This window comes from Alligator mississippiensis, chromosome 1, assembly GCF_030867095.1.
Source record: "Alligator mississippiensis isolate rAllMis1 chromosome 1, rAllMis1, whole genome shotgun sequence".
NCBI classification, from domain to species: domain Eukaryota; kingdom Metazoa; phylum Chordata; order Crocodylia; family Alligatoridae; genus Alligator; species Alligator mississippiensis.
In genome coordinates, this window is record NC_081824.1 from 214,375,216 (window position 1) to 214,400,346 (window position 25,131).

The following is a 25,131-nucleotide window of genomic DNA, read 5'->3' on the forward strand; positions in this document are numbered from 1 at the left end:
TACCTGTCAGAGTAGAGGGCTGCTTGTGGCAGGTACCTTGCATGATGCAAACAGAAAAACAAGATAAGGCTGCTGGAACAATACACTGCTGAGGGAACATGATAGAATTCAGTACAAAAGCCGGTGTTGGAATACAGCAAAAACTGCCTTACACAGCCATCACAACTGGTTAGAAGCTGTGGGCCCAGATTCCTAGTGCTGCTCTAACTGCTTCAGGGGGCTGATCTAAAGATCACTAAAGTTGGTAAAAAAAACACACCCAAAAAAGTGCTGAATGTCCTTGGAGCACACAATGGGAGCACTTGGCTTACCCAGTCCCTGGAGAGGTCCCTGTGTAGGGAAATTCTCAGGCAGTTGCATAAACCTGGCACTTTCTTACCCAATACATTAGTTTCCTGAGTGTACTCAGAGATACCAGCTGTTGCTGCTGCTTTGTTCCTGCTAGCTTGCCAGTGCCTACACAGCTGACAGAGAGAGACCTGGATGCCAAAGTCCTTGTGGAACCGCATTCCTATGACAGCAACAGCATTTTCAGGGCCAGCCAGCTACATCTGTGCAAGGCAAGGCCAACTGATAGGATGGAGTTGTGCATACACCACCCAGGGCAGAATTTGACCTAAAGAACCTTTACTACTTCAATGGGCAAGACAGGAGGCCTCAGATACCATGTGGAAAGTGCAGGGGGGATCTATTAACTTATAAATGGCTCAGAAACTCCAGAACAAATCAAAGTAGAACAACAGGGTGTTATTTCTATAATCCTATTTCAGATCACTTTAAGCCAGTGGTGGGGATCGATGACAGTCACTTCCATGTAGTAATTCCTGGTAACGTCTTTGACAGCCAAGAACTCCTGAATCAACAAAAACACCAAAACGCACAAAGATAAAGATATGGACACCGTTTTTGTCATACGAAAGAAGAAGCCAGTGGTTGTCTTTGAGGTGGTACCAGACTGCATTGACAAGAGAGGTGGTTTACAGTAGTAGTGGCCTGTACTACTGAGGAGGTCTAGTTTTAGTGGAGGGTGCCAAACAGGGCCAGCCCTTGCTTTAGGCAAACCAGACAATTGCCTGGAAGGGCAGAATTGAAGGGGCAGCATTTTTAGAGCTTTTAAGGTAGCAGCAGCTCCCTTAATCTCTGATCTGTCTGGTCAGAGCAATAAACCGTGTGGAGGGGCAGCACAATTATTTTCCTGGAAGTAAAGAAATCACTAGAGTCAGCCCTTATTCCAAAAAGCACCACAGGGACATAGGAGAATGAATCATAGGCTCAGCTGACTCTTTGGCCAAGAGAGAAGGGTCTGAGAACTCTGAACCAGCAGCCTTCAGACTGTGTGGAGGTGGGATTTTTTCCGCTGAAACCTCTTAGTGGTCTCAAAAGTGAGGAGAAACTAATATGAGGACACTGAAGAATCTTTATAAACTGGGACAGATATAATCTTACAGTTCATACCATCCTATAAACAGTTTTCTTATCCCAAGATTATATTTGAGATTTTGAAAATCAGGATAAAAAGTAGATATCTTGAAATGTTTATGAACAACATTCTGATATCTTGGATGCTTCATTTTAATTTTGCCTTTTGTTCTCTTGGTTTTTACTTTAAATTAATTACATTTTGAAACAAAAAAATCATTTTGAACTAAGATATGTTTTTTTCATTTAGGACATATCAAAACATAGCTTGTCAGCCATGTCAATATTTTCTAAAATTCAAAACGAATAAAGAATAAATTAATCATAACTGACCTCTATCCATGAAAAGTTTCTAGGTTCAAGAATTATATTTTTTTCTTTTTTTAAGAAAAACTGTTTTGTCAAAAAGTTCCAAACCAGCTCTCATTCATGTGCAGAACCAGACCTCACAATTATGCTCCACATCAAAATGCCTCAAATGCACACTGGTATTTGTTTTGACGAGAACACATTGCACGCGTGGGTCTTCAATGAAGCAACCGCTCCAATGCTTTTGAGACTCTCAGTAGCTTCAGTTCATTCATTTATAGTTTTTAGAAAGGGAAACACAAATGAATGGGAAGAGAAAAGATGTCAGAGAACCATCTGTCAGGAAAGGCTTAGGATAGTTGATCCTGCCTTGAAATAGGAGGATGGACTAGATCAGGGCGCAGCAACCATTTATGAGCATTAGGCTGCTTTAACAGAGCCCAGTCCAAGGACAGGGTTCTGCTTCTGACCCAGCTGCCATTGTGATCCCCCACCCCCAACCCTGCCATTCTGCCCCTCACCACAGTCCTGCTTCCACTTCAGTGCTGAACCACTGTCAAATCATTGCTGAAATCTGGCTTCATGGGCTAGATCAGGGGTTCTCAATCTCCAGGCTGCAGCCCAATGCAGGTCAGCTGCCGAACCAGGAGTGGCCACGGACTAGGAAACTGTGGCCCCCCAGAGCCGGGGAAAGAGGCCACAGCTCCTTCTACAGGGTCTGTAGCAGTGCAGGGTTTGGCCCACCCCTCCCCCCGGGGGGTGGGGGTATCCTTACCTGTCTTCTGGCCAGAAATTCTGGCCGTGTTCAGCTGTGGCTGCTGGGCCATGGTTTGTCAGGCCACAACCACTTCCAGACCACAGTTTGCCAGGCTGCAGCATAAAAACTTTGGGAAAACCTGGTCTAGATCAAATCACTTGGTGAGCTGGATCCTGTCAGTGGCCATAGGTTGTCAGCCCTTGGATTCAAGGATCTCTCAAGGCCTCTTGCAGCCCTGTTTCCTCAGATTTCTAGGAAGTCTCTTTCAAGTCGAGTGACCCTGTAGTAATTTAATATGAATCCACTCAGTAGTAAGACCTTTTAGTGCACTCAGGGGACAAAAGGCAGCCAATGAAGAGTCCAACATGTAGGCATCACCGATACTTATGTACAAAAGCCCACAGCATTTGGTGGTGAACTTGGGTTCATGAAATCTTGTGCATATACACACACACACACACACACACACACACTTCTCTCTCTCTCTCTATATATATATATATATATATGTGTATATATGTCTCTCTCTATATATAGATATATATGCAGGATAGATATGCACCTTTATAGATTAACTATATATATATATATATATATATAATCTATAAAGGTGCATATCTATCCTGCATATGTATTATGTATTAACTCCCAACTCTTAACCTTCCAACTCTGACTCTATCCTTTTAATATATATATTTATAGTTAATATATGGTCCCTTAGTCTGAATTCAGTCAGAAGGCAGGGTAGATATGCACCTTTATAGATTAACTAAATCAATAAATATATATTTACTTAGTTAATCTATAAAGGTGCATATCTACCCTGCCTTCTGACTGGCTTCAGACTAACACTTCTAACTACCTCTCTCAAAAGCCCTTTAGCCATGAATCTTCCATGTTTCATAATAGCTATAATACTGTATTGCCAAAACCAGGCTTTCAGAAACATGGGTCAGGCCATGGGAATTCATAAGATTCATAAGCTTGAAATATTATATTTAAAAAAAACCCTATAAATATTGCATTCTTTTTACTTGCTTTCCTTTTTTGAGCCACTAGAGAATTATATTTTCAGAGTTTTCTCTACATCCACAGAAGCAAAAATTCCCTTCTTTGGAAGAAAATTTGGGAAAAAAATTGGAAGAAAATTTGGAAAAAAAAATGTGTCTTATAAAATGGCATGACACCAGAAATGAAGCTTTAAAAAAGCATCAAATATGATGATAATGGTGATGAAATTGTGATAACACAGTACTCTTTAAAGGAAGCTCCAAATAAAACTTACTGTGGTAAACCATCCTTGAAGCCACAGTTACTTATTTCATCATCTCTGGATCTCTGAGTTCCTATCACACCTTTGTGACTGTTAAATCTACCTGCTTCATGTATTTAAAGTAATGAAGGTTGGTGTGGGAAAGCTTTGAAGATATAAAATCCCTTGCTCATGATTACTATTCAATCAGCAGCTCATCCCTTTTCTGATTTGCTGTATGGATATATCTGTAGTTCAAGATGCTGTCTTCCATTTACTACACAAGATGCAGAATAAAATAAATATTCTATAACACAAAAGGACATCCTAACTAGGGATCAATGGCAGACATGTGTGACAATAAATGATTTACCCACCAGACCCATTTTTTTGAAACAGGAATTTGTTTGGTCCCAGTTAGTGAGAGGTCCAGAGGACTGATTTCCATCATGCACATAAAGAGAGTATGAATATGTGAATCAAGATCCAGAGCAAAACCTTTCAGTGAGCAATAAGAACAATCTCACAGTGTGAAATTAAAGATGATTTTTATCTAAAATAATAAAATGCTCAGTAAAATGTCAACCAAAAAGGAAAAATAAACCAAAAGGCTGTGGCTGGGTAGATCCAGGGTTCTTTCATCCATCTGTGAAAAAGGAATAAAAGTAGCATGTGAAAATACACAGCCATGCCCTTCCTGTCCTCTTTGTACTGACACTCTGTCATGTATACCATGCAGGAGAGAGTGGGAGTGTGTTATCTATGAACATAGCAAATGGTATGTGACATGTGGAGCAGTTACCACCCTAATCCACTTTAGCATTGACACACAAAATCTGATGAACACAGACTATATCCTGGACTATAACAACCAGATCTCTAGAGAAAAATACAGCACTTCCACTCTTCTCTCAAAGCCAAATGCAGTCCTTCCTCCAGAATGCTCACTTCCATGCTGTTATTGTATGAAATATTAACTACATTATTGCATAAGACTTCCTCTGAAATAGCTTGTCCCTGTCACATGGACCCTGGGCCAGATCAGGAATGGCAGTTCCTAAGGGATTGTTTTAACCAGTTTTATCCTAATAGGTGGAAGGAGAAAAAGGCCCAGGGTGAGTCACTAAGGAAGTATACCAAGGGATACAGCAAAAATATATAAGGACAAAATCAGGAAAGCAAAGATGAAAAATGAGATGCAACTGGCAAGGAAGGTCAGACAGAAAAGAAAGACTAGTGAAACTGTAAATCCAATGTTCAATGGTGTGGGTATGCTATTAATGGAAGATCCAAAAAAAGCAGAGCTGGCACCTGACTACTTCTAAAAAAGAAAACAAAGCATCCTCCCCCCTCCAATCAGACAACTAACAAAATAAATATAAACAAAGAAGGGAAAGGGCTTCAAATCATAAAAAATAAAGAACTTTTGATAAATTTGAATCTATTTAAATTAGCAAGCACTGGTGACATTTATCCCAGGATCCTGCAGAAACTGGCTGTAAAAATCCCAGAGCTACTGGCAATAATATTTACAAAGTGATGGATGGCAGGTGAAGTCCCAGAGGACTGAAGAAAGGCTAACCTAGTGCTCATTTTTAAAAAGGGCCACAAAGAAGACAAAGCATTTATAAACCAGTCAGCCCAACTTCCAAGAGCAAATTGTAACACAGTCCATCTGTGAAGACCTGAAAGACAAAGGAATGATCACTAGGAGCCTATATGAATTTATTATGGATAAACCATACCCAACCAACTTGATTTTGTTCTTTGACAGAATAACTAGTTAAGTGGGTGAGGGGAATGCATGAATGAATGACCATCCAACATCTTGACAGATGCAGAGGGGAATGCAGTGGTCATAACATACAGACTTTTGTCTTTTGGTACAGTATCACACGAAAAGAGAGTGTGAATATGTGAATCAAGATCCAGAACAAATCCTTATGAGTAATTGTAGAAATGTGGGCTTGATAAAATTACTGTGAAGTAGACATGTTGATGGTTGAATAACCATAAGCAAAGAGTAACTGTGAATGAATCAGTGTTATAAAGGCAGGAAGTCTCAAAGTGGAATTCCACAGGGATTTGTTCTGGGCCCAGTGATGTTTAACATTTTTATTAATGACTTTGGTACAGATTGATACAAAACTGGGTGGGAGGTTGCCAACACTTTGGAGAACAGATTTAAAGTTCAAAGGAATCTTGCCAAAATGGAGAACTGGGCTATCAATTACTAGATGAAATTCAACAAAGGCAAGTGTAAGGTGTGACACACAAGAGAAAGAAAGTCAAATCCAAATGTACAAAATTGGGGATAACTAGCTAAGCAGTAGCATACCCACAAAAGAGCTGGGGTTATGGTGAATCACAAGATCAACATGAGTTGGTCATGTGATGCTGTTACAAAAAAAATAGCAAAGCAAAAGTATTATATGCAAAGCATGGGAGGTAATAATACCACTCTACTTGGTGCTAGTTGGGCCTCAGCCAGAGTATTGTGTCAAGTTCTAAGCACCACAGTTTAAGAAGGAGATAGAGACCCTGAAGCATCCAGAGATAAGCAACAACGATGACAAAGGTTTTAGAAGGCAAGCTGTGTAAGGAACGATGGAGAGACCTAGATATGGTTAGTCAGGAGAAAAGGAGATTAAGGGTGGCGGTCTTCAAATATTTGCATGGCTTCAAATATTAGATAGCAGTCTTCAAATATTTGAAAAGCTGCCAAATGTTGGAGAGATATTGTTCTGCCTTGCCAGAGAGGGCAGGCCACAAGGCAATGGGTTTACATGACAGAAGAGCAGATTCAGATTAAATCTCAGGAAGAACTTCCTAAATACAGTAATATAAGCAACATAGAGAAGCTATGGAACCTCCTCTGGTAAAAGTTTTGAAGCAGACTAGCACATCCTGTATTTGCGCTGGGGGGTTGGTTAAGTAACCTTTGAGGTCCCTTCCAATTCTGACTCTATCATTTTATGTTTCATACTTAATAGCACTTAGTTGTACACCTTGAACATGAGGATTCATCATGTCAGTATGCACCTCAGAGGTACCGCTAGAACACAAAAGTTACAAAGGAATGGGTAACATGATAAATGGGCCATCCTTCTATATCAGAATGTTGCTGTTATTCAGGTCTGGTGGAAAACAGAAACATTACAGCAGGATGCAGTTCCCCAGAGAGTCCACCACCCCTCTACTGACTCCAGGCTCAGAAACAGATGTGAATGAGCACTACTGAAGACAAAAATTTCACTCAGGTCCATCATACCAGTTCACAGTGAATTGTTCTGCTGTTGAAATCTTCAGATCGACACTGGATGCCTTTAGGAAAGAAATACTATTATCAAACCTAAGTTATGGGGCTCAATACAGAAGTAACTGGATGAAATTCCCTGGCCCATGTTATACAGCAGGCTATATTGGAGAGTCCAGTGGTCCCTTTTGGCTTTGAAACCTATAAATTAATGAAAACAGAAGATCAGAAAGCTCATTTATAATCTATGCTGCTCACAACATACTGGAAACCCTGCTACTACTTCTGGCTTTTTGTAATCGAAGCAAAAAGTTTTCACTAACATAGCAAATACATTGCCAACTAATACTGAACAAGTAGCTCATTATAAATAAATCTCTTACCTGTGGACTATTTTGTATCCATGTACTCCCTTGTCCAGCCTAGTATATGAAAAAGCTATTAAAGCCAGAGCATCTCCCACTCTCTTCTTACAGACAGTCGCTGTCCTTCTTCCAAAATTGTTCTGCTGTTTGGGGGTGTGTATGGACAGATGCACATATCCTGGGAGAAGTTCCCATGATATCTAAACGTGTGATATGTGGGAACATCCTTCTCAATAAATACTGTGCAAGAGCACAGGCATTTGCAGCACTGACAGTATTGGAGCGGCATTTTCACAGGTGCTTGTGGACTTCCAGTATGCTGTGTCCTACAGGGAGTGTGAGGACCTTCAGCATCCTGGCTTAACAGGACCTTGCACTATCCGCCATATATCATGAAAGAGTCAGGACCCACAGACATGGGCAGATGTAAGATTCTGAAAAGGGAGTTGCAGATGGTGTGGGGTATCATATAACACAATACATTTTTCTCCAATGAGAAGGAAACTAGAAGCTTTCCTAAAAACCCAAGGGCTATATTTTTTCCTAAAAACCCAAGGGCTATATTATTCAGTTTAAGATTGAAGTAAAAACAACTCTATTAGGCTGTGCATTAATTTTCTATATCAGATATATATACAAATACAACAAATTAGGCAAAAAAACTCCAAAGATATTGATTCATTAATCCTGTAGTTAGTTCTGTAGTTATTAGAATTAAACATACATCTTTTTCAGATTCATAAGACAAAATCTAGCCTTCTTGAGCATCTGAACAGTGCCTCCAGTGCTTCACTGACAGTTATTTCCATACCTGAATTAATGTTTTAAGTTAGAGTTAAAAATGGTCTGGAGGGCTGTGAAACAGGAGCTACATTGCCAGGAGCAGCTAACAGAATTGCAGAAGAAATACTATTTTGATTAGTGGAACATCAAGACCATTAAAAAGGAGAGAGGGTCTTAAAACCTGTGGAATTAACAGTTTAGAAGGAATCGGGTAGATTACAATGAGCCATGAAGTCACTTGACTCTTTCCCTGCTGTCACTGCCAGGCTGTTCAGTTTAAACTCGGGGTAGAGTAGGAATCAAAGTGGGATTCAGCTGCAGCGCTGCACCCCCACCTTCCCACCCCACCCCTGGATTCACCCCTGTCCAGAGACACTAGGAAAACTTCGTATCAGCATGGTGTTCTGCACTATTGGATGGCAAGACAATGGCCTCACCAAAGCCCTTTCTTTCTGGGGGAGTGTGGCACTGCCACAGCACTAATTCCTTGTTGCCTGGAGCTGTTACCAGCACAAGGACACAAGAGAAGAAGAAAGTATGTTTCCCTTATCTTCTCCACCTTGCAAACCAGCACATTACTTAACAATACACAACTAAATTTTGGTCTCTCAGATCCTTCCCTTGTGCAAAGTTCTAACCCCAGTTATTTGCTATGACAGGTTTCCCCTGAGTTACACACCTGGGGATGAAGTGTGAGGGATCCTGACAGAGGCATAATGATACTGTGAGAGCTTTACCATGCAATCATTCTTTCAAGCTATTTCACATTTATAACCTAATAAAAAGAGCTTGACTCCAACCATGATTTGTTCAGTCAAACTTATTGCCTGACTTTTTCCTTTATTTTACCTGTAGCTCAGGTTTCCCCAGTTGTTACTAAGCAAGAGCCCTCATTCCTTTCCACCCTGAAACCAAAGCGAGCTTCCATGAAACCAACAAACACCTCACATCTTCCCAGCACTTTCAGAAAAAAAACTCAAAGACAATACATATCAGTCTATAAACAGGCAAATGAACACAGTAATGTCAGATATAATGAGGGGAGACACGCACAGTAATTACACCACACCAAAAATTGCAGCCATGCTGCATTCCTTTTCAGTGAAGGGCAGCTAAAAAATAGATACACCTATTTAAATCATCAAAGGGTGTGGCAGGAAGGAACAAGGCAAGCCAAGGAGGGTTAAGTTAAGGTGTTTGCAGAGCTGGAGGCCCAAAGTCTGGGCTGAAGGGATGCTAAACTGTCCTGAATGTCATTCATGCTGGGCCACTTCCTGCTTGTTTTTATTATAATTCATATAAAAAATTCTTGTATTTCTATGGTAGCACCTACAGGGCATGGACTGGGGCTTCCCATCCTGCTGAGAGCTGTATCAACATGGAATCAAAAGGCAGTACCCAAGGTCCTTTATGCCTCATAAGTTTCCATTCTCTCAGTAGAGATACTCTTTTCTCAGGGCCAAAACCTACTCACTTTGGTACAGTTGCTGCAGTCAGGTCTCCAAGATCAGACCCTTGCATCTGCACAGAGCCCTGTTGATTTCAGCCAATGCCCTCTTCAACAGAGGAGTTATTAGGACTGTTCAGGTAAGGTGAGCATATTTAGCTCACAGTTGTGTTCTGTGGAAGACCCACTGTTGTGGACTGGATTGCAGCATTCCCTACATCCCTGCAGAGAGGGGGCATTGTGCTCTCTCCAGATTAGTTGTGATTCAAGAAAGCATGCCATCTCCTGGGCTTCGTTACATGCATAACCAGCAGGCTAACTTACAGCACATGACTCCCCAGGTTTCTGGTGCCACAGTGGTGCAAGAGGAGAAGGTTGGACCGCAAGTGAAAGGCATACCCTCACAGGTCCTTAAAAATGTAGGGAATTCATTCCTAATTACAACACCATAGTGCAGGCTGCTTCAACTAACCCTTCCAGGCCTTAGAGAACAAGGCTTCATTTATTTCATGTTCTGTAAAGCCAAAACAGATGTAGTGTAAAACAGTGGAATGGGCCAAGTTTCGTTATTTAATTATTCAGTAATGAAATTACAAACACCAAAGTTGTCATAAGTACCTCACTCCCTCCTAGAACTAAAACCTTTCAAGTGTTGGCCTGAATGATTTCATTGCGTGATTTTAAATTGCTCTCCAGAATCTAATTTCAGAGGCTCTTTCTCTCTACAATGTGGGTAAGATAATGAGCAGTGAAGTACTTCACAGCATAGCAGTTCTTTGGGCACCATGTAATAATATGACTCTACTAAATGGAATAAAACCTTTAGTTTATCAAACCTCAGGGCAAAGTTCTGCTCTCTTAAACTGGTACATAATAGGAAACAGAGACTGGCACCAAATATGGTCTGAAAAAACCATAACATTAATTCTGATCAACACTTCAATGTAATTATCTTGTGACTATTTAAATGCATTAAACTTTCCACAAGTCAATAACATTCCCTGTATGATGGTATCATGATAGTGCCTTATTTATGAGTTCAAGTTCCTAGCATGGTTTTTTTTAGTGTGTTTTTTCCAAGTTATAACTGGTGGCATGGACATGTATAATGACCTAGACTTCACTCCTACACTAAGGGTGCGTCTACACATGATGCTACATCACCGTAGTGATGCACTAAGGCAATGTAGCATCCACGGGTGTCTACACATGACTAACAGCTACTTCACCATAGTGGCACGCCCCCCCTTTATAGTGGGCCACTACAGCAAAGTAGCTGCTAAAAATAATCTTGCACCATGTGTACAACGTAATACAGGCAGTTACTGCACTATGCTTTAGTACTTTTGAAAGTACTAAAGCACAGCACAGTAACAAGGTTGCCATAGGCAATGTGTAGACATGCCCTAAGAGTAGATTGACCCTGGAGGGGTCCTATCAGGGAGCCAGTAATGACTTTCTGATTCTTTGTGCCAATCTGTACTGGTTCAGCTTGAGAAAACTTCAGAAGTACTGAGCTCTTGATTTTTAATCAAGGGAAGGAACGGGAGCCAAGCATCCCTGCCATTCTGGAAGGCTACTGACCTCTTGATTTCTAATGGAGCTGGAGGTATTAAGGACATCTGAAAATCCAACCCAAGATGTCTCGGGCTAGTCATTCAAAAAGGAAAGCATCCATTATCTGCATCCAATATTGACAAAAACATTGACAAACATTGACAAAGCTACCTCTAAGGAAGTCAGAATTGTTAGTGTCTTGTGATGGTTAGAACCTACTATGTTTAACACAGAATGAATGCTTTGTCTTTGTGACAGTATGGTAACTGCATCATTCATGAGCTCAGTCTTCTATTGGGATTTATGGAAGACTTTTCCCCCAGCTAGGATTTGGTAGCAGGAAGGTGGACAGATGAACATAATTTTTGTCAGGACTAATATGTGCCGTGTAATATGCTCACTGAATGTGGGATATTTTGCGATCTATTCAAGTTCTTATACCATGCCCATCACTATAGCATCATGGTGCTTGACTTGGAGTGAAGGGACCTCACTTCTGATCCTGGCTTTGTGAATTTTGGACACATCACTCCACCTCTCTATGCTTCAGCTTTCCTGCATGCGAAGATGGGGTGGTAAATATCTTTTGCCTGCCTTGACAGAGAGATTACTGTAGTTAGATTAATTTGTTAAAGTGTATGAATTGCTGTTGTAATACTGAGTAGTCGTATTTTTTTGGTTTCGAGATACCAAGGTGATAGGCCCATGGAAAATGCCAAAGACAGCATGACAGTGATATTCACTCTGCCTAAATCTTCGTTCACCTCAAGATATTAGGAGTCTGGTGAGGACCAGAAAATATTGTGCAAATATTAAGATTCTTGGACCAACATTGTCAAGAACAATGTTTTGTTTCCAGGGAGTGTGGGACAGCTGTCCAGGAGTGAGGGACAGCTGTCCAGGAGTGAGGGACAGCTGTCCAGGAGTGAGGGACAGCTCCCAACCATATGGAGCTCAGAATTGCAGCCAGGCTCAGCAGCACTGGCTTGGGGTGATGCCCAGCAGCCAAGTGGCAGCAGCGCCCTGAACTCTCCCTTCACTTTGCTTGCTATGGGGATGGGATGGGGGAGTTGCCTGTCCCTGCAGTACTGGGCCAGTGACAAAAAGCTTCCCTGTCCCCTCAGTCCTGTCGCTGCCCATGCAGCACATGCCCCAGTTGGCTCCCCCTCCCTGCCCGTGCTGGGGGAGCCAAGAGCTGAGCAGCATCAGTACAGTCTCTCTGCACCCTGGTCCTGGCACTGCTTACCCCCCAGTTTCAGTGCTGCTTACCACTTACCGCCCACCCTGTGGCTCCCCCGAGTCCCAGTGCTGCTCAGCTCCCAGCTCCCCCCAAGGCATGGACGGGGAGCAGGATCCGACTGGGGCATGCACTGTGTGGGCAGCGACAAGGCTGAGGGGAAAAGAAAGCTCTCTGTTCCTGGCTTGGCGCTGCAGGAACAGAGAGCTCCTCCATCCCCTCAACAAGCAAAGCAAGGGGATAGTTCAGGGTGCTGCTGCTACTCGGCCATGGCACATTGCCCCAAGCCAGTGCCACTGAGCTGGGCTGCCATCCCAAGCTCCGCACCAAAGCCATGGACAGCTCTCACACCTCTAGTCCCTGTGCCACCCTGCTGGCTAAGCTGACCAGGAGCAAATTGTTCCTGGTCAGCATCTACACATGTGCTTCTGCACAACAGCTAATGCAAGGTTAATCTAGTACCTGTATTTCTTGGTACTAGCAAACAGCGCATTAGCCTAATTTACTGCACAGTAAGTCCCACACATGCATAGACAGTAATGCTTTACTGCACATCAGATTAGACTAGTGCACAGTAAAGTGTCTTGTGCAGAAGAAAGTTCCCCTTACAGCATCATATTCCATACATAAGGTGACTATAGCTAACCAGGTGTGGTCTTTTTGTAATGAGCAATAATCAATTAGCCTAAATCACTGTGATGTTTGTTGTAAAGAATTCAAAGGACTTGCTACATGGCAGGGGAAAGAGATTGCAGATCTTAATGCCATTAAATAGTTTTGCCTCAATAACAACTGATAGGTAAGGCTCTAAATATATAAAATATATAAAACAATTTAAAGTCCTTAACTGTAAAATGTATAGAAACATAGTGAAATGCATTAGTTTACTGAAAATATGCATCAGAGAATCATCATTAGAAACTGGATCATCATTAGAAACTGGGTCCCAGAATAATTCTGAATTGAAACAAGAAAAAGTACTCCCCCCACCACCACCCTCCAAAGAGAGCCAAATCAGGGACAGTAAATCTGTCAGAGAAAGGCCAAACTTAAGGATGTCAGAGCCAGCTTCTCCTCCTACCACAGACAATAGGTAAACTCTGACTTTAAGGAAGGCAAGTGTGATCCCAAAACTTAAAGATCATAGGAAAGTAGGGCTGAAAGGGACCTCAGGAGGTCATCTAGTCCAGCCCCTGCTCAAGGAAGTTTCATCTCTGACTACACCATCTCCTCCAATTGTCTGTCTAACCTGCTCTTGAAAATTTCTAAGGATAGAAATTCTACAATTTCACTAGGCAGGTAGGTTGTTCCAATGCATGACCACCCTCACGTTTAGGAAGTTCTTCCTAATCTCCATCCTAAATTTCCCCAGTTGGAGCTTGAGGTCACTGCTCCTGGTTCTGTCCCCTATGGCCACCGAGAAAAGCCCATCTCCATCCTCTTTATAATTACTCTTGAGGTATTTGAAGACTGTTATCCAACCCCCCTGACATCTTCTTTTCTCCAGACTAAATAACCCTACCTCTTTCAGGCTTTCCTCATAAGTCTTGTCTCTCAGACTCCCAATCATTTGTGTTGCTCTGTAATGGACTCTTTCCAAACTGTCCACATCTTTCTTGAAGTGACGTGTGGAGCCTAAAAGGGAACACAGTACTCCAGGGGAGGCCTCACCAGTGCTGAATGGAATAGAAGAAAAACATGGGACAGGGGCCTTTCCTTTTCAGAGGGGTGAAGTATTTTTCCTTGCCTCAATTCAGAATTATTCTGGGGCCCAGAATAATCCTGTCCCTGGGAAGAGGGCAGGGATTAATGGCCACTCTTGCCCATGGAGATGGAGGACAAGCTTCTGGCAGGTCTGTAGGCTCCCAGCCCTTTTGATGTCAACTCTGAGACTCAGTTTTGCCACCCATGCACCTGCAAAGCCAACTATTTACATACCAAATGGCTGTTTGAGCAGAATGAACAGCCTCAATTGCTGCTGATTTTTAAAGCAATCCCCTTCAACCCCTGGCACCCTGGGTGCCCAGCCCCAAGTTCCAACACACCTGGAGAGGAACCACCAGAGGTCTGACTCCAGCCCTACAGCCACACCATGAGCCTATCGCCTCCTTCTGCAAAGTCACTCAATGTGGAGCAAGCAGCCAAGCCTTGTCTGAGACTGGAGAAGGGGCCCACTCAGTGCTGTTGCCTCCAAGGCCTTGACAGGTCCTAGTTCTGCTGTGTCTTACCTCTGGGTCTCAGCAGGTGAGGAGTTGGAAGGAACCTCAGGAGATCATCTAGTCCAATGTTTCTCAACCTGTGGGTCGTAACCCAAAAGTGGGTCATGAAAATATATGAAAGGATTGCGAACAAACTCTAAAAATGGATCAACAAACTTTAAAATGGACTCTCTTTTAAAGAAGAAAAATGTGGGAAACTGTGGCTTTTCCCTTGCAGGCTGAATGAGTTCCTGTCTGAGGGGCTGCTTGGGGCCCCCCTCCTGCACACACTGGGAGTCTGGGGCCTGGGGGCAGGGGACAGCTGGTTGGGAGTGGGGGGCACTGGGTTGGGACTGCCCATCCATGTTTACAAATGGGTCCTGGGTACAAAAAAGGTTGAGAACAACTGATCTAATCCAACCCCCTGCTCAAAGCAGGACCATCCCCAGCTAGATCATCCCAGCCAACGTTTTGTCTAGCCACATCTTAAAAACCTCCAAGGATGAAGAATCTACCATCTCTTGGAAAGACCCTTCACATCTGAGGGCAGGGTTCAAATTATGGGGGAGCTGGAGGGGAAGAGGCTGGGCCCCCCATGTGAGAGGACAGCCCCCCTGTAAGATTTGAAAATCATAACTTGGGGGTGGGTCTCCGATTTTATTAGGGCATCATGATGGGCAGTCCAATTTTTTGGACCAGACTAGGGTGGCCATTCATCCAGTTTTATAGAGGACAGTCTGGTTTTCTGGTCCTCTGTCCTCAATTGCTATGAAACCGGTTGGCGCACCCCCTCCCCTGCTGCCAACACCGCTGCGCCTACCTGAAGGAGCTCCCCGCTCCTGCCGCCTGTGGGACCTCTCCATGACCCCCGAGCCGTGGGAGGCACGTGACGTTCGTGGTGGTGGGCACAGCTGAGGTACCTCGAGGGCCACCCTAGGCCGGACACAGGCATGGGCAAACCAGGCACCAGACAGAAAGCGGGCGCGTAAATCATCAGGCTGGACCCAATGATCTCATGAGGTCCCTTTCAGCCCCGAATGTCTATGAAATCTATGAAATGGTCATTTTTAAATAATTATGATCATTTCTCTCTGGCGAAGGTGGTGCGCCAGGACTCTAGGTACTGTGCTGCCCCTCGGAGTCATAGTGCCATTCAAACCTTGTGTGAGGGGCATCTGGGGGGATGTGCCCCAGCACAGAGCCACCCGCGGGGCGGGAGGGGAGGCTAGAAACCCGGCTCGATGCGGGGGCAGAAGAGGTGAGCAGGGAGCTGCGGCCTGGGCTCTTTTTACGGAGGGGGGGAGCCGCACCTCAGGCCGGGCCAGACCAGAGCAGGGGGTGCCGGGCAGGCCCCACCTGCCAGGCAGCGCAAGCAGGCGCCGCGCCCCCGCCCTGCCCGGGCTTCCCCGCCCGCCCTGCGGGGCGCAGGTGAGCCCGAGCCCCTGCCCTGCCCGTGCCCAGCCGAGCTGCGACCTGCTCTTCCTCCTCCTCCCCCTCCTGCCTCCTCCTCCTCCCCCTCCCCTCCCCTCCCTCCCTCCCTCCCCAGTCCAGCTGATGCAGGCGGCACCGCTGCACGGTTTCAGCAAGATGGCGGGATCGGTGGCGGAGCGGGACGCGGTGGTGAGTGACCCCCGGGGCCGGGCCTGCCCCTCGCCGGCTGCCGGCGGCACCCGGGAGCCCGCCCCGCCGCCGCCGCCGCCCGGCCCCGGCAGCACCTGCAGCCGCCCTCCCTCCTTCCCTCCCTGCAGCCTGCCAGGCGGAGGGAGGGCGCCCCCCTGCCACCTCGGCCCCTTACCCAGGCCCTCCGCCGCTGGCCGGGTGCCGGGCACCGGGGGAGGGCAGGCGGCACCCGGGAGCGACACGCCGGCAGGGCGCAGCCCTGGCTGCCAAGTTCAGGGGCAGAGCGGGGCAGCCGCGCCTTTTGTTGGGCGCAGGAGGCGGGAGGGCCTGGAAATGGGCAGGCTGTGCCACTTGCTGCGGGCAGCCTACCCCAAACCGGCGCGGCGGTCGCTCTGTCTCAGTGCCTCTTTTGTTTCGTCCTTAGAAAATCGAGGATGGGCATTTAAACAACTCCTTGGGATCCCCAGTGCAAGCGGATGTGTATTTTCCACGGCTGGTAAATGGTTTCATTCACACATCTCCCTCCCCTCCCTGCCCTGTCGGTCTTGATTGGGCCCAGTCGGCTGCCAGGATCTGGAGTTGCTTGCTCTGATGCCCCCCTCCTCCCCTGTCCTTTTTCAGGTCGTCCCCTTTAGTGGGCACATCAAAGGAGGAATGAGGCCAGGAAAGAAGATCTTAGTTATGGGCATAGTGGATCTCAACCCCGAGAGGTAATTACATAGAGGCAGACCTTGCTTCTTGCTGGCAGGGTGGTGCCAGTTCTACATGCCTTTTCCCAGCAAAGAGCTCCAAGAAAGTACAACATTCCCACGAAAAGAATTTCACTGAAAAACATCCATCATTCCTGAAGACAGATATTTTTATCAGATTATAAATAGAGAAGCCTGGTTTCTCTTTTGACCTGTAGAGGGGGCCTTTCGTAAAAGGATCCTTGTTTTCCAACATAATCCCTTGTAGTAAAGGAAGACAAGGTTTAGCTAACAAAATGACAGTAGGATATATTTTGTGTCATTACCCTCTGTCAACTTTTGGGACTAGCTGTTTCCTGTGACCCAGGTCCCCTGTGCTTGTTTTGAATGAAATTAGAAATCAGACACGCTGCAGTTTGGATTTCTTTGCTTGTTTCCTGGTGAATGAGAGCCGTTTTATTCCTGTTTCAGCTTTGACATCAGTCTCACATGCGGAGACTCAGAAGATCCTCCTGCAGATGTAGCCATTGAACTGAAAGCTGTATTTCCAGACAGGCAGTTCCTTAGAAACTCTTGTATATCTGGTGAACGGGGGGAGGAACAGTCGTCAATTCCATACTTTCCCTTCATTCCAGACCAGCCATTTAGGGTGAGTACCAGCAGCAGAACAACATCCATCTGTTGTAAAAGAAGTCCTTTGACTTGATGGTGCAGCACAATATGACTTGCACATTGAGAAATCGCATTTATTCTGTTGGGATGACAGATATAAAAATAGTGATCAAAAGTGGTGTATATTCATGCACATACTGTTACTTGCAATTTATAGCATTCCCCCCTTTCATTTATATAAGCAATAAAACATCACAGGGATGATCCAAGCCCTTACGCAAATGCAGGATTCTCTTTTAAACCTAGCCCAGACAGTTTCTTCTTGAAACCCCTCAGTAAAGGAGATTCCACAACTTCCCTTAGCAGCTTGTTTCACGGTCCAAATGCTGGTAGAGTTAGGAACTTTCTCTTAGCTTTGAATGACATCTTCTTTGCTGTAGCTTAAACCTATTGCCTCATCTTCTGCCCTTCCTGGCAAGGGAGAGGAGATTTCTCCATATTCTTTATGGCAGACTTTCAAATATTTGACAAGACAAATATGACAAGCTGGAGATCATAATGCTTAGTAATGAAGTATGCTTCCTGGTTTTAATAGCTATCAATTAAAAAATTCTTATATTAGTGCTATGTTTTAAGATCTTATTATTTAAATACTGTTTGTGATTGTCACACTCTTAGCTTTTATTTTTCTGGGCACAATGGTTGTAAATTTATTGTTAATGAGGGCTGGACGGTTATAGCATTACGATGTAACTTCTGTCCCCTCTGGAGATATTCCCGGGTTGGCTTTGGTCCATTGCGTCAATTAATTTTATATAAAATGATATTTAATTCAGTAACCTGGAGTTCAAAATAGCCTTGCAAACTGTAAGAATGGAGCTGTCTGAAAGTGTCCTGTAAGTGTAATATAGGCAGCACTCTGGAGGCCTAAAAGAGCTTTCCCATCTCTAATGTTTGTTGTCCTGCGAAGGATGTCTTTGCTAATCAGGGCCAGCAACATGTATAGCTGCACGGAGCCTTGTTACCAGTGACCCAAGGTCATGGAGAAGAAAGACTGCTTGCCTTCTCCAGCCAGTTGACCCAGAAAAAGCACCCCCGTGCTTCTATATTATAAATCCTTCTGGGCCCCATGATAAATGTCAGATTTCTGAATGACTGCCAAATCTACTTAGTCCTGTCTGCCCCAAGGTAGTCTCTCCAAACCCAAAAGCTAAGTATCCTCAAATAGCTAGGGAATAGAAGGGTGCATCCAACACAACTCCTCTGATATTGCTGAAGCCCCAGAAAGGTGGTGGGTTTGCTCCTACCAACTCTCCCATAATAGCTGGCAACTGGGGTAAGTGTAGCTGGAAATGTACTTGAAAGAGCATATGGCCTGATTCAGCTTTAGTTGAAACAAATGAGAGTTTTATTATTGACTTCAGCAATATCAGGGCTTGGTCCTTTGACTAGGTAGACAAATAATTTATCTAGACCTGTCATTTTAAATCCCATACCCTATTGATGCTGATTTATATTAAAAGAGATTAATAGCATGTGCCTTATGCCAGATGCTTTGGATTTTTCCCAAGGCACAAATGGAAGTTAGGCACCCATTTGACACTTGTAGTTTCTAAACATCTTCCCCTACATTAAATGGGTTATTGGCAGAACCATCCAATGACCTGGATGGTTCAATTGAATTAAAATTAAAAAAGACTAGAATGGCTCATGGTAACTTTCAAAGTGGACTTTCAGTGCTGGAGCTGAATGTAATGAGGCATTTTAGTGATTCTAGTTGGTTGGTCCAGGCTTATTTATCACAAGAATAAATTCTATCCTTGGGTGTAAGTACACAACACACTAGGAACAGAGTGGGGCTACCTGAAAGTACTGTTAGGACCTGGTTCACCAGCTTTCTGGGTTAATAATTGCACATACCTGTGGATATGCCCTGGGAGCAAGATCATACCCTTTTAGCAAGGATTTCAGACTCCCTCTGTCATCAGCCCAGACCTGGGGAATCTCTGGTAGCTGAGTCTCTGTGCCCTTACCCTAAGCACTCAGCAACCTCAGAGCTCTGCTTCCTGGCAGGGCAGCTCTGATGAAGATTAGCTCCTAGGAGTTCTCTGATCAAAGCTGGCTCAGGTGAATAGTCACCCAGGACAGGGCTGGACAGAGCCGCTGATATAGCTTTGGCCTTGGTTATCTTTCCAAGAAATCCATGTGGAGGCCAATGTGACCTCCACCCATATGTGATATAGGACCACTCTCTACCTGGCTCAGTCCACGTAATCCCTAAACTGTCTTGATGCATGGATTTTAACACTAAGGAGCATTCTAGGAAGGAAGAAACAGCATTGTGGAGGCAACTGCCCTCTTCACAGGAGAGAGTAGAGCTTAACACATGATTTTTGGTGGCATGATCTGTCTCTGTACATGTTAGTTAATATATGGGTCCCAGTTCTGCCAGTATTCCAAGCTAAGAGCTCCATGTAAGTAAGAGTGACTTCTGCATCACAAGAAAAAGGTTGATTTGCAATCTGTCACCAGCTGTGCCAGTATAAATCTAGAGTAACTTTGCTAACTTCTGTAAAGCTAATTGAGATCTGTAACCATGTAGCTGAAAGAAAAATTTGGCTGCTACGTTCTTACTGGCACATAGTACTTAAGTAATAATGGGCACATCTACACTGCATCAGGCAGTGCTAGGGAGCACCACAGTGAAAACACACAGGCCTGCCTACACCTGTTTTTGTGCATGATGGGCCAAAAAAAGCATCATAAAGCCACTGTTAGACACCCAGCACCCCTCTTGTGAGGTGTCCTGAGCCTAAGAGCCATGTTGCACGTGCACTAAAATGTGCACAGAGCCAGAGTGAACGGGCAGAGCATGATTTCACGATGGGGCTCACTCACACTGCTCGACTCAGTGTAACCATGCATAAAAGTGCCATTGGCTGTTGTTTTAGTGCAGAGCAACCAAATGACATTTTTGTCCTGTGAAATAACACGTGTCAACTACATTGTGAACCATCATTTTATTTTTTTCCAGGTTGAAATTCTTTGTGAGCACCCCCGTTTTAGAATATTTGTGGATGGACATCAGCTTTTTGATTTTTACCATCGTATTGAAACATTGTCAGCAATTGACACAATAAAGATAAATGGAGATCTTCAGCTTACTAAACTTGGCTGAACTTGTTAGAAACTGTAGATTCCAAACTGGCTCATGTGCCATCATCTGTCTGGAAGATCAGTGGCAGCTGGGTCTGGACACAACTGTAATAGACAGGCTTCACTGTTTGTTTCCTGTGTGCAGTAAAAAATACGTTGCTGAATTGAACTGTTGTTTATCCTAATGAAGAAAGCTGTTGATTAATAGACACTGAGCCATTTTTCTTGGAACAAAAAGATAACCCATCCATGCTGGATAATCAAATTAGAATGGATTTGGAAAGACTTACAATCCTGTCTTTAAATTGCAGCAGCTATTAATCTTCTCACAGAAAGGCAGTTTCTGAAAAGAAGTGCTAAAAGCAGTTATTGAACAGTTATTTAAAACACACACACACCCTCATACAAAGTTTTCTTTTACAAATATTGTACCTGCACTGAAGTGGATTAGTGTAGCACAACACAGGGCCAAATGATGAAATCCTTATCCAGGACCTGAGCCTGCTTCTGCTGACATAAAAATAGTAATACTCCCATTGACGGCAATGGGGCACAATCGAACCTCCTATCCTTACTTGAGCATAATTCCCATATATTACTATGGGATTTTTGCCCCAGGGAGTAGCCAGATCTTCAGCTGGGGCAATCAGTGGAAGTTAATTTGTTTCTGTGGAAATATGCTGACTTCCCCCCATGGAAGATCTGGCCTCTAGGCGGTGCAAAAACTGAGTAAGGGCTTCAGGATAGGGTCTGTATATTTTAGTCAGGGTATTTGCATAGAATGTAGATTGTTCAGAGTTTTGCACATGTCATGTTAATACAATTTTTAAAGCTTACCTGTAGTTTTATTTATTTATACTCATGTATGTATTATTAGTAAATATGAACAGAGGGTTACTGATCATTCAGAACAGCAAAGTATAAGCATTTTGAATGTACATGTCTTAGGTTCTTTGGGTAAATGTAACATATTCTTGAAATGAGTCACTTTTTATTGAACAGTTGATTACGTTCTAATGATGTCCTCTTGGCCCACTGATGGTGAAGGTCTGTTCGTGTATTCACTAGAAACTGTTTTTCAGGGCTTTATAACTTCGCTGTAAATGGTAGGTCCAAGCTAAGGTGGATTCATTTTTCAAACTTAACTAGAAAAAATTAAGTTTTAAGTGTGCTTTTATAAATTCAAGAACACCGTTACATTTTATAGGCTACTAGTTCAAAATAGGACTAGCCATTTTGGCGGGGTTGGGAAATTCTCTGCATATATCCAAGGTCATAATTTGGTCCTTGACGCTAAATTGAAAACTAGTCTAGACAGCCAAGTTACTAACACTTGAAAATCAGCTACTGCACATGAATAATAACTTTTCCAAATAGCTTTTTAAATAAATAGACATAGCTGTATAAACACTGTAATTGCTCTACACTGTGAATAAACACAGTAACTTTTCATGGCTTCTTTAAAACTAAGTATACTTTTTTTCCTCTTGGCTTTACACAATGGAATATAATAGGTCTTTTTTAAGTGTTATAGTTTGAGAAAGAAAAATGAATATAGACAATTTTAAAACCATGTATTATAAGGACTTTAAGACACACATTATGATGACATTTTTATAGCACAGCATGAGAGAAAGACAGACACACAGATGGAACTGTTAAGCTTATGATAAAGACCTGGATTAATCCAACCAAAACTGGAATATCAAGAGTTAAGGCTAGAATGTCAAGTGTAAGTCAAGAAAAGGTTCTTTGGGTAAATCTAATATCTTTTATTAGACCAACTTATTAGTTGGTCTAATAAAAAATATCAGATTTACCCAAAGAACTTTGTCTGCCTTTGTCCTTAGACCAACACAGCTACAACCAATACCCCTGAAATTGTAAGTCAATTCATTTTACCTTTATTCTAAGCTGATATGACCCTCAGTCAGGAAGTCATAGGGAGCAAGCCAGCATCCTACCTATGGCCCCAATCCAATGTCCACTAAAGTCAATGAAAGTCTTTTCGCTGCACTTTGGATCTAGTCCCCTAAAAACTAAAAACCTAGAGGCTTCATTCTCATCTTGTTCTAGTAGAAATTAAATTTCATTGGCTAAAATGAGAATGAATTTTCCCTCGCATGAGTGAAATCAGAATTAGACCTCTACCTATACAATGTGATTAAAAATGGAGTTTTAGCCTTAACTTTGAATTGCAATGATTATTCCTCACCCCACCCCCCAACACACACACACATATTAAACCAGAGCCTACATGTTATTTTTAGAGTTTCTTTTTTCCTGGTGTATGGCTTTATATGTAAATTGGACTCAGTTTGTACTTCAGGTTGACTCTTGATATAAAATGTTTCTGTCTTGCTTTGCTTTTATTATTTTACAGAAGTATTGAAATGACCGTGTCATTTTCAAATGTATTAAGAATGCTGAAAATGTTTCAGTACAAAAATATATTCTTAAAAATAAAAATCTAGGAAAAGAAGCTCGTTACATGAAATGTTTGGATTATTTGCCACCTTTTTTTGCAACCTCTTACAGCTCAAATGCAGGTGTATGTAGGACATAAATTTAGGCTTGGACCTATTAACAGCTGCCTTGTCCAGCATTTTCTTAATTTTGCCCATTAATATAGCCAGCCCAGGAGAACAGCACTATAGGAAGAATGATCCTCTGTTTGTACAGACAGATGCTTTTATACCATTTCCTCTCCATGCTGCCATGTTGTTTTATATCTAGGAACAAAAGGGTTGGTTGAACTGCCCTTGCTCAGCTGCTCTCTTAGTACATTTTCATCCCCTTACAACTGTTTGCAGCTTGTATCAGTTAGAGCAGCCCTTAGACTTCTGTAACCCAGTGATAACCCTGTGCAGAGCAGAAGCATAACCCATGAATGCAAAAATGAACTCTCAAGATTTGTGCTTGGTGCTTTGTCCAGGTCAAAGGAACCCCAGGAGGTGATCCTTTCACTGCCCCCCACCCTTACAAGACTCTTGGTGTTAAACCTGGGTACTGTTTTACATTTCTCAGCTGCCTGTATGTTGTTCTTCATAATGAATAATAATTTTCTGTCCAAGACAATACGTAGAGTGCCTCATTCCAGTCTTATTCTGGTTTCACCCTGATGTGCCATTGGCTTCAACTGCAAGCATCTTGGGGGTTTTTTACCCGTGCTTTGAGGTTTTGGGGGGTACTGTAATTAGAGTGGCTCTCAGAACCATTAAAGCGCTTACAGCATCTCATGTATCAGCGTTCCTGCGCTTCAAAATGGGGGTGGAAGCGCTTTAACTAAAACTCATCAAACTGGATGTGAAAGCAATAACTGTGACTTTTGACCATTTCCTCAGTATCCAAACTTGTGGCTCTTTCATGATAAACTCATAGAACAACCTTTAGTTGAAGCACCCTTGCTGCCATTTTGAAGCATGGGGACACTGATACACAAGACACGAAGGCTGGCTGCAGCACACTAATTAGCATGCTCCAGCAGACTCGATTAATTGAGTCTACTCCAACATAGTAATTATAATATATTGGAGCAGCCTCCCCACACATCTACAGGAACCCATTATTTTGACTCTTGTGATTTCAGAATCAGGCCCAAAGAAAGGGAGGATTGATAATATATTTCTAGTATGTTTTAGCTTAGTTTATCACAAAAGGTTCACAAGTTTGGATACTGAGAAAAAAATGGTAAATAAAAATCACAGTTATTGCTTTTATATCCAGTAGGCTAGTCAGTTGGAAGTCTTTTAATTCTTTGTGGCTAGGCAGTTCCCAGCTGCAGAGAGTCAAAATAGGCAAGTCTGAGACTGCATGGGACCTGGTTCTTATTTCATGTATGCTACGTTTATTCCAGATAGCTCAATCTTCTACCTAGTTTATGCCTGGTGTAAGTGAAAAAAGAATCAGGCCCTAAGTGTTATTGCTCAGTAAGACTTTGTTAAAAACCACCAAATACCTCACCAGGTCATTTAGATAGAATATGCTAAGTATTCACTAACAAGGAGATCATGCTGCAGTACCAGTTCCTGGATTCAAACTTCTCCAGAGTTTAGGGATTATTCCAATCTGAGATTTTGATTTAAGCGTGTTGCTAGTACTTGTCAAATGATGCATTTGATTATCTAGAAGGCAGCATCTGTAGGCCAGGATTTCAGAAAGGCTCAGCACCTCCACATGGCCAGATTTTAAAAAATATTTAGTTCCCAGCTACTCATGTCATTTCATTGGGAGACGTTAGTCACCAAACTCTTTTGAAAGTTGGTTCCAATAGGCTCAAGTGAGTGAATAAACTAACAAGATAACTTTTTATCACTTATTTTGTGACTTTCTGCCTGATACCATCAGACTATGGTGAGCGGAACATAAAGTTGAATGAATAAAGCCTTGAGTGATTTAAAACAAATAAATACAGGGCATGTCTTTATAGTGCATTAAGGTTAGTAACTGTTATTACTAACCTTAATGCACCGTA

The 25,131-nt window shown here is 43.1% G+C and overlaps 1 protein-coding gene and 1 long non-coding RNA gene across 7 annotated transcripts in view; one reads left to right on the forward strand and one right to left on the reverse strand.

Annotated features, from left to right (window-relative positions):
• Positions 1-4,268: 4,268 nt before the first annotated feature.
• On the reverse strand, positions 4,269-16,630 carry LOC109286485 (uncharacterized). 3 transcript variants are annotated; one of them, XR_002094541.2, is made up of 5 exons: positions 16,376-16,630; positions 15,401-15,513; positions 14,611-14,678; positions 13,905-14,017; positions 4,269-7,194 (listed from the first exon to the last, which is right to left on the reverse strand). It is a non-coding gene; the product is annotated as an uncharacterized LOC109286485 (long non-coding RNA). The 3 variants fall into 3 exon arrangements; XR_009457966.1 differs by lacking the exon at positions 16,376-16,630 and having other exon boundaries at positions 13,905-14,058; positions 15,401-16,044; XR_002094540.2 differs by lacking the exon at positions 16,376-16,630 and having other exon boundaries at positions 15,401-16,039.
• Positions 16,035-25,131, forward strand: part of LGALSL (galectin like) — a 36,276-nt gene continuing 27,179 nt past the window's right edge. Inside the window, exons 1-5 of one of the 4 annotated variants that reach the window (XM_006264910.4) lie at positions 16,063-16,200; positions 16,625-16,696; positions 16,822-16,910; positions 17,361-17,538; positions 20,536-23,139. In XM_006264910.4, the coding sequence (XP_006264972.1) occupies positions 16,135-16,200; positions 16,625-16,696; positions 16,822-16,910; positions 17,361-17,538; positions 20,536-20,679 (549 nt within the window). In that variant the 5' untranslated portion in view covers positions 16,063-16,134 and the 3' untranslated portion in view covers positions 20,680-23,139. Of the gene's footprint in view, positions 16,201-16,624; positions 16,697-16,821; positions 16,911-17,360; positions 17,539-20,535; positions 23,140-25,131 lie in introns of those variants that run through there. The other 3 variants (XM_019500787.2, XM_019500788.2, XM_019500789.2) reach the window with 3 other exon arrangements.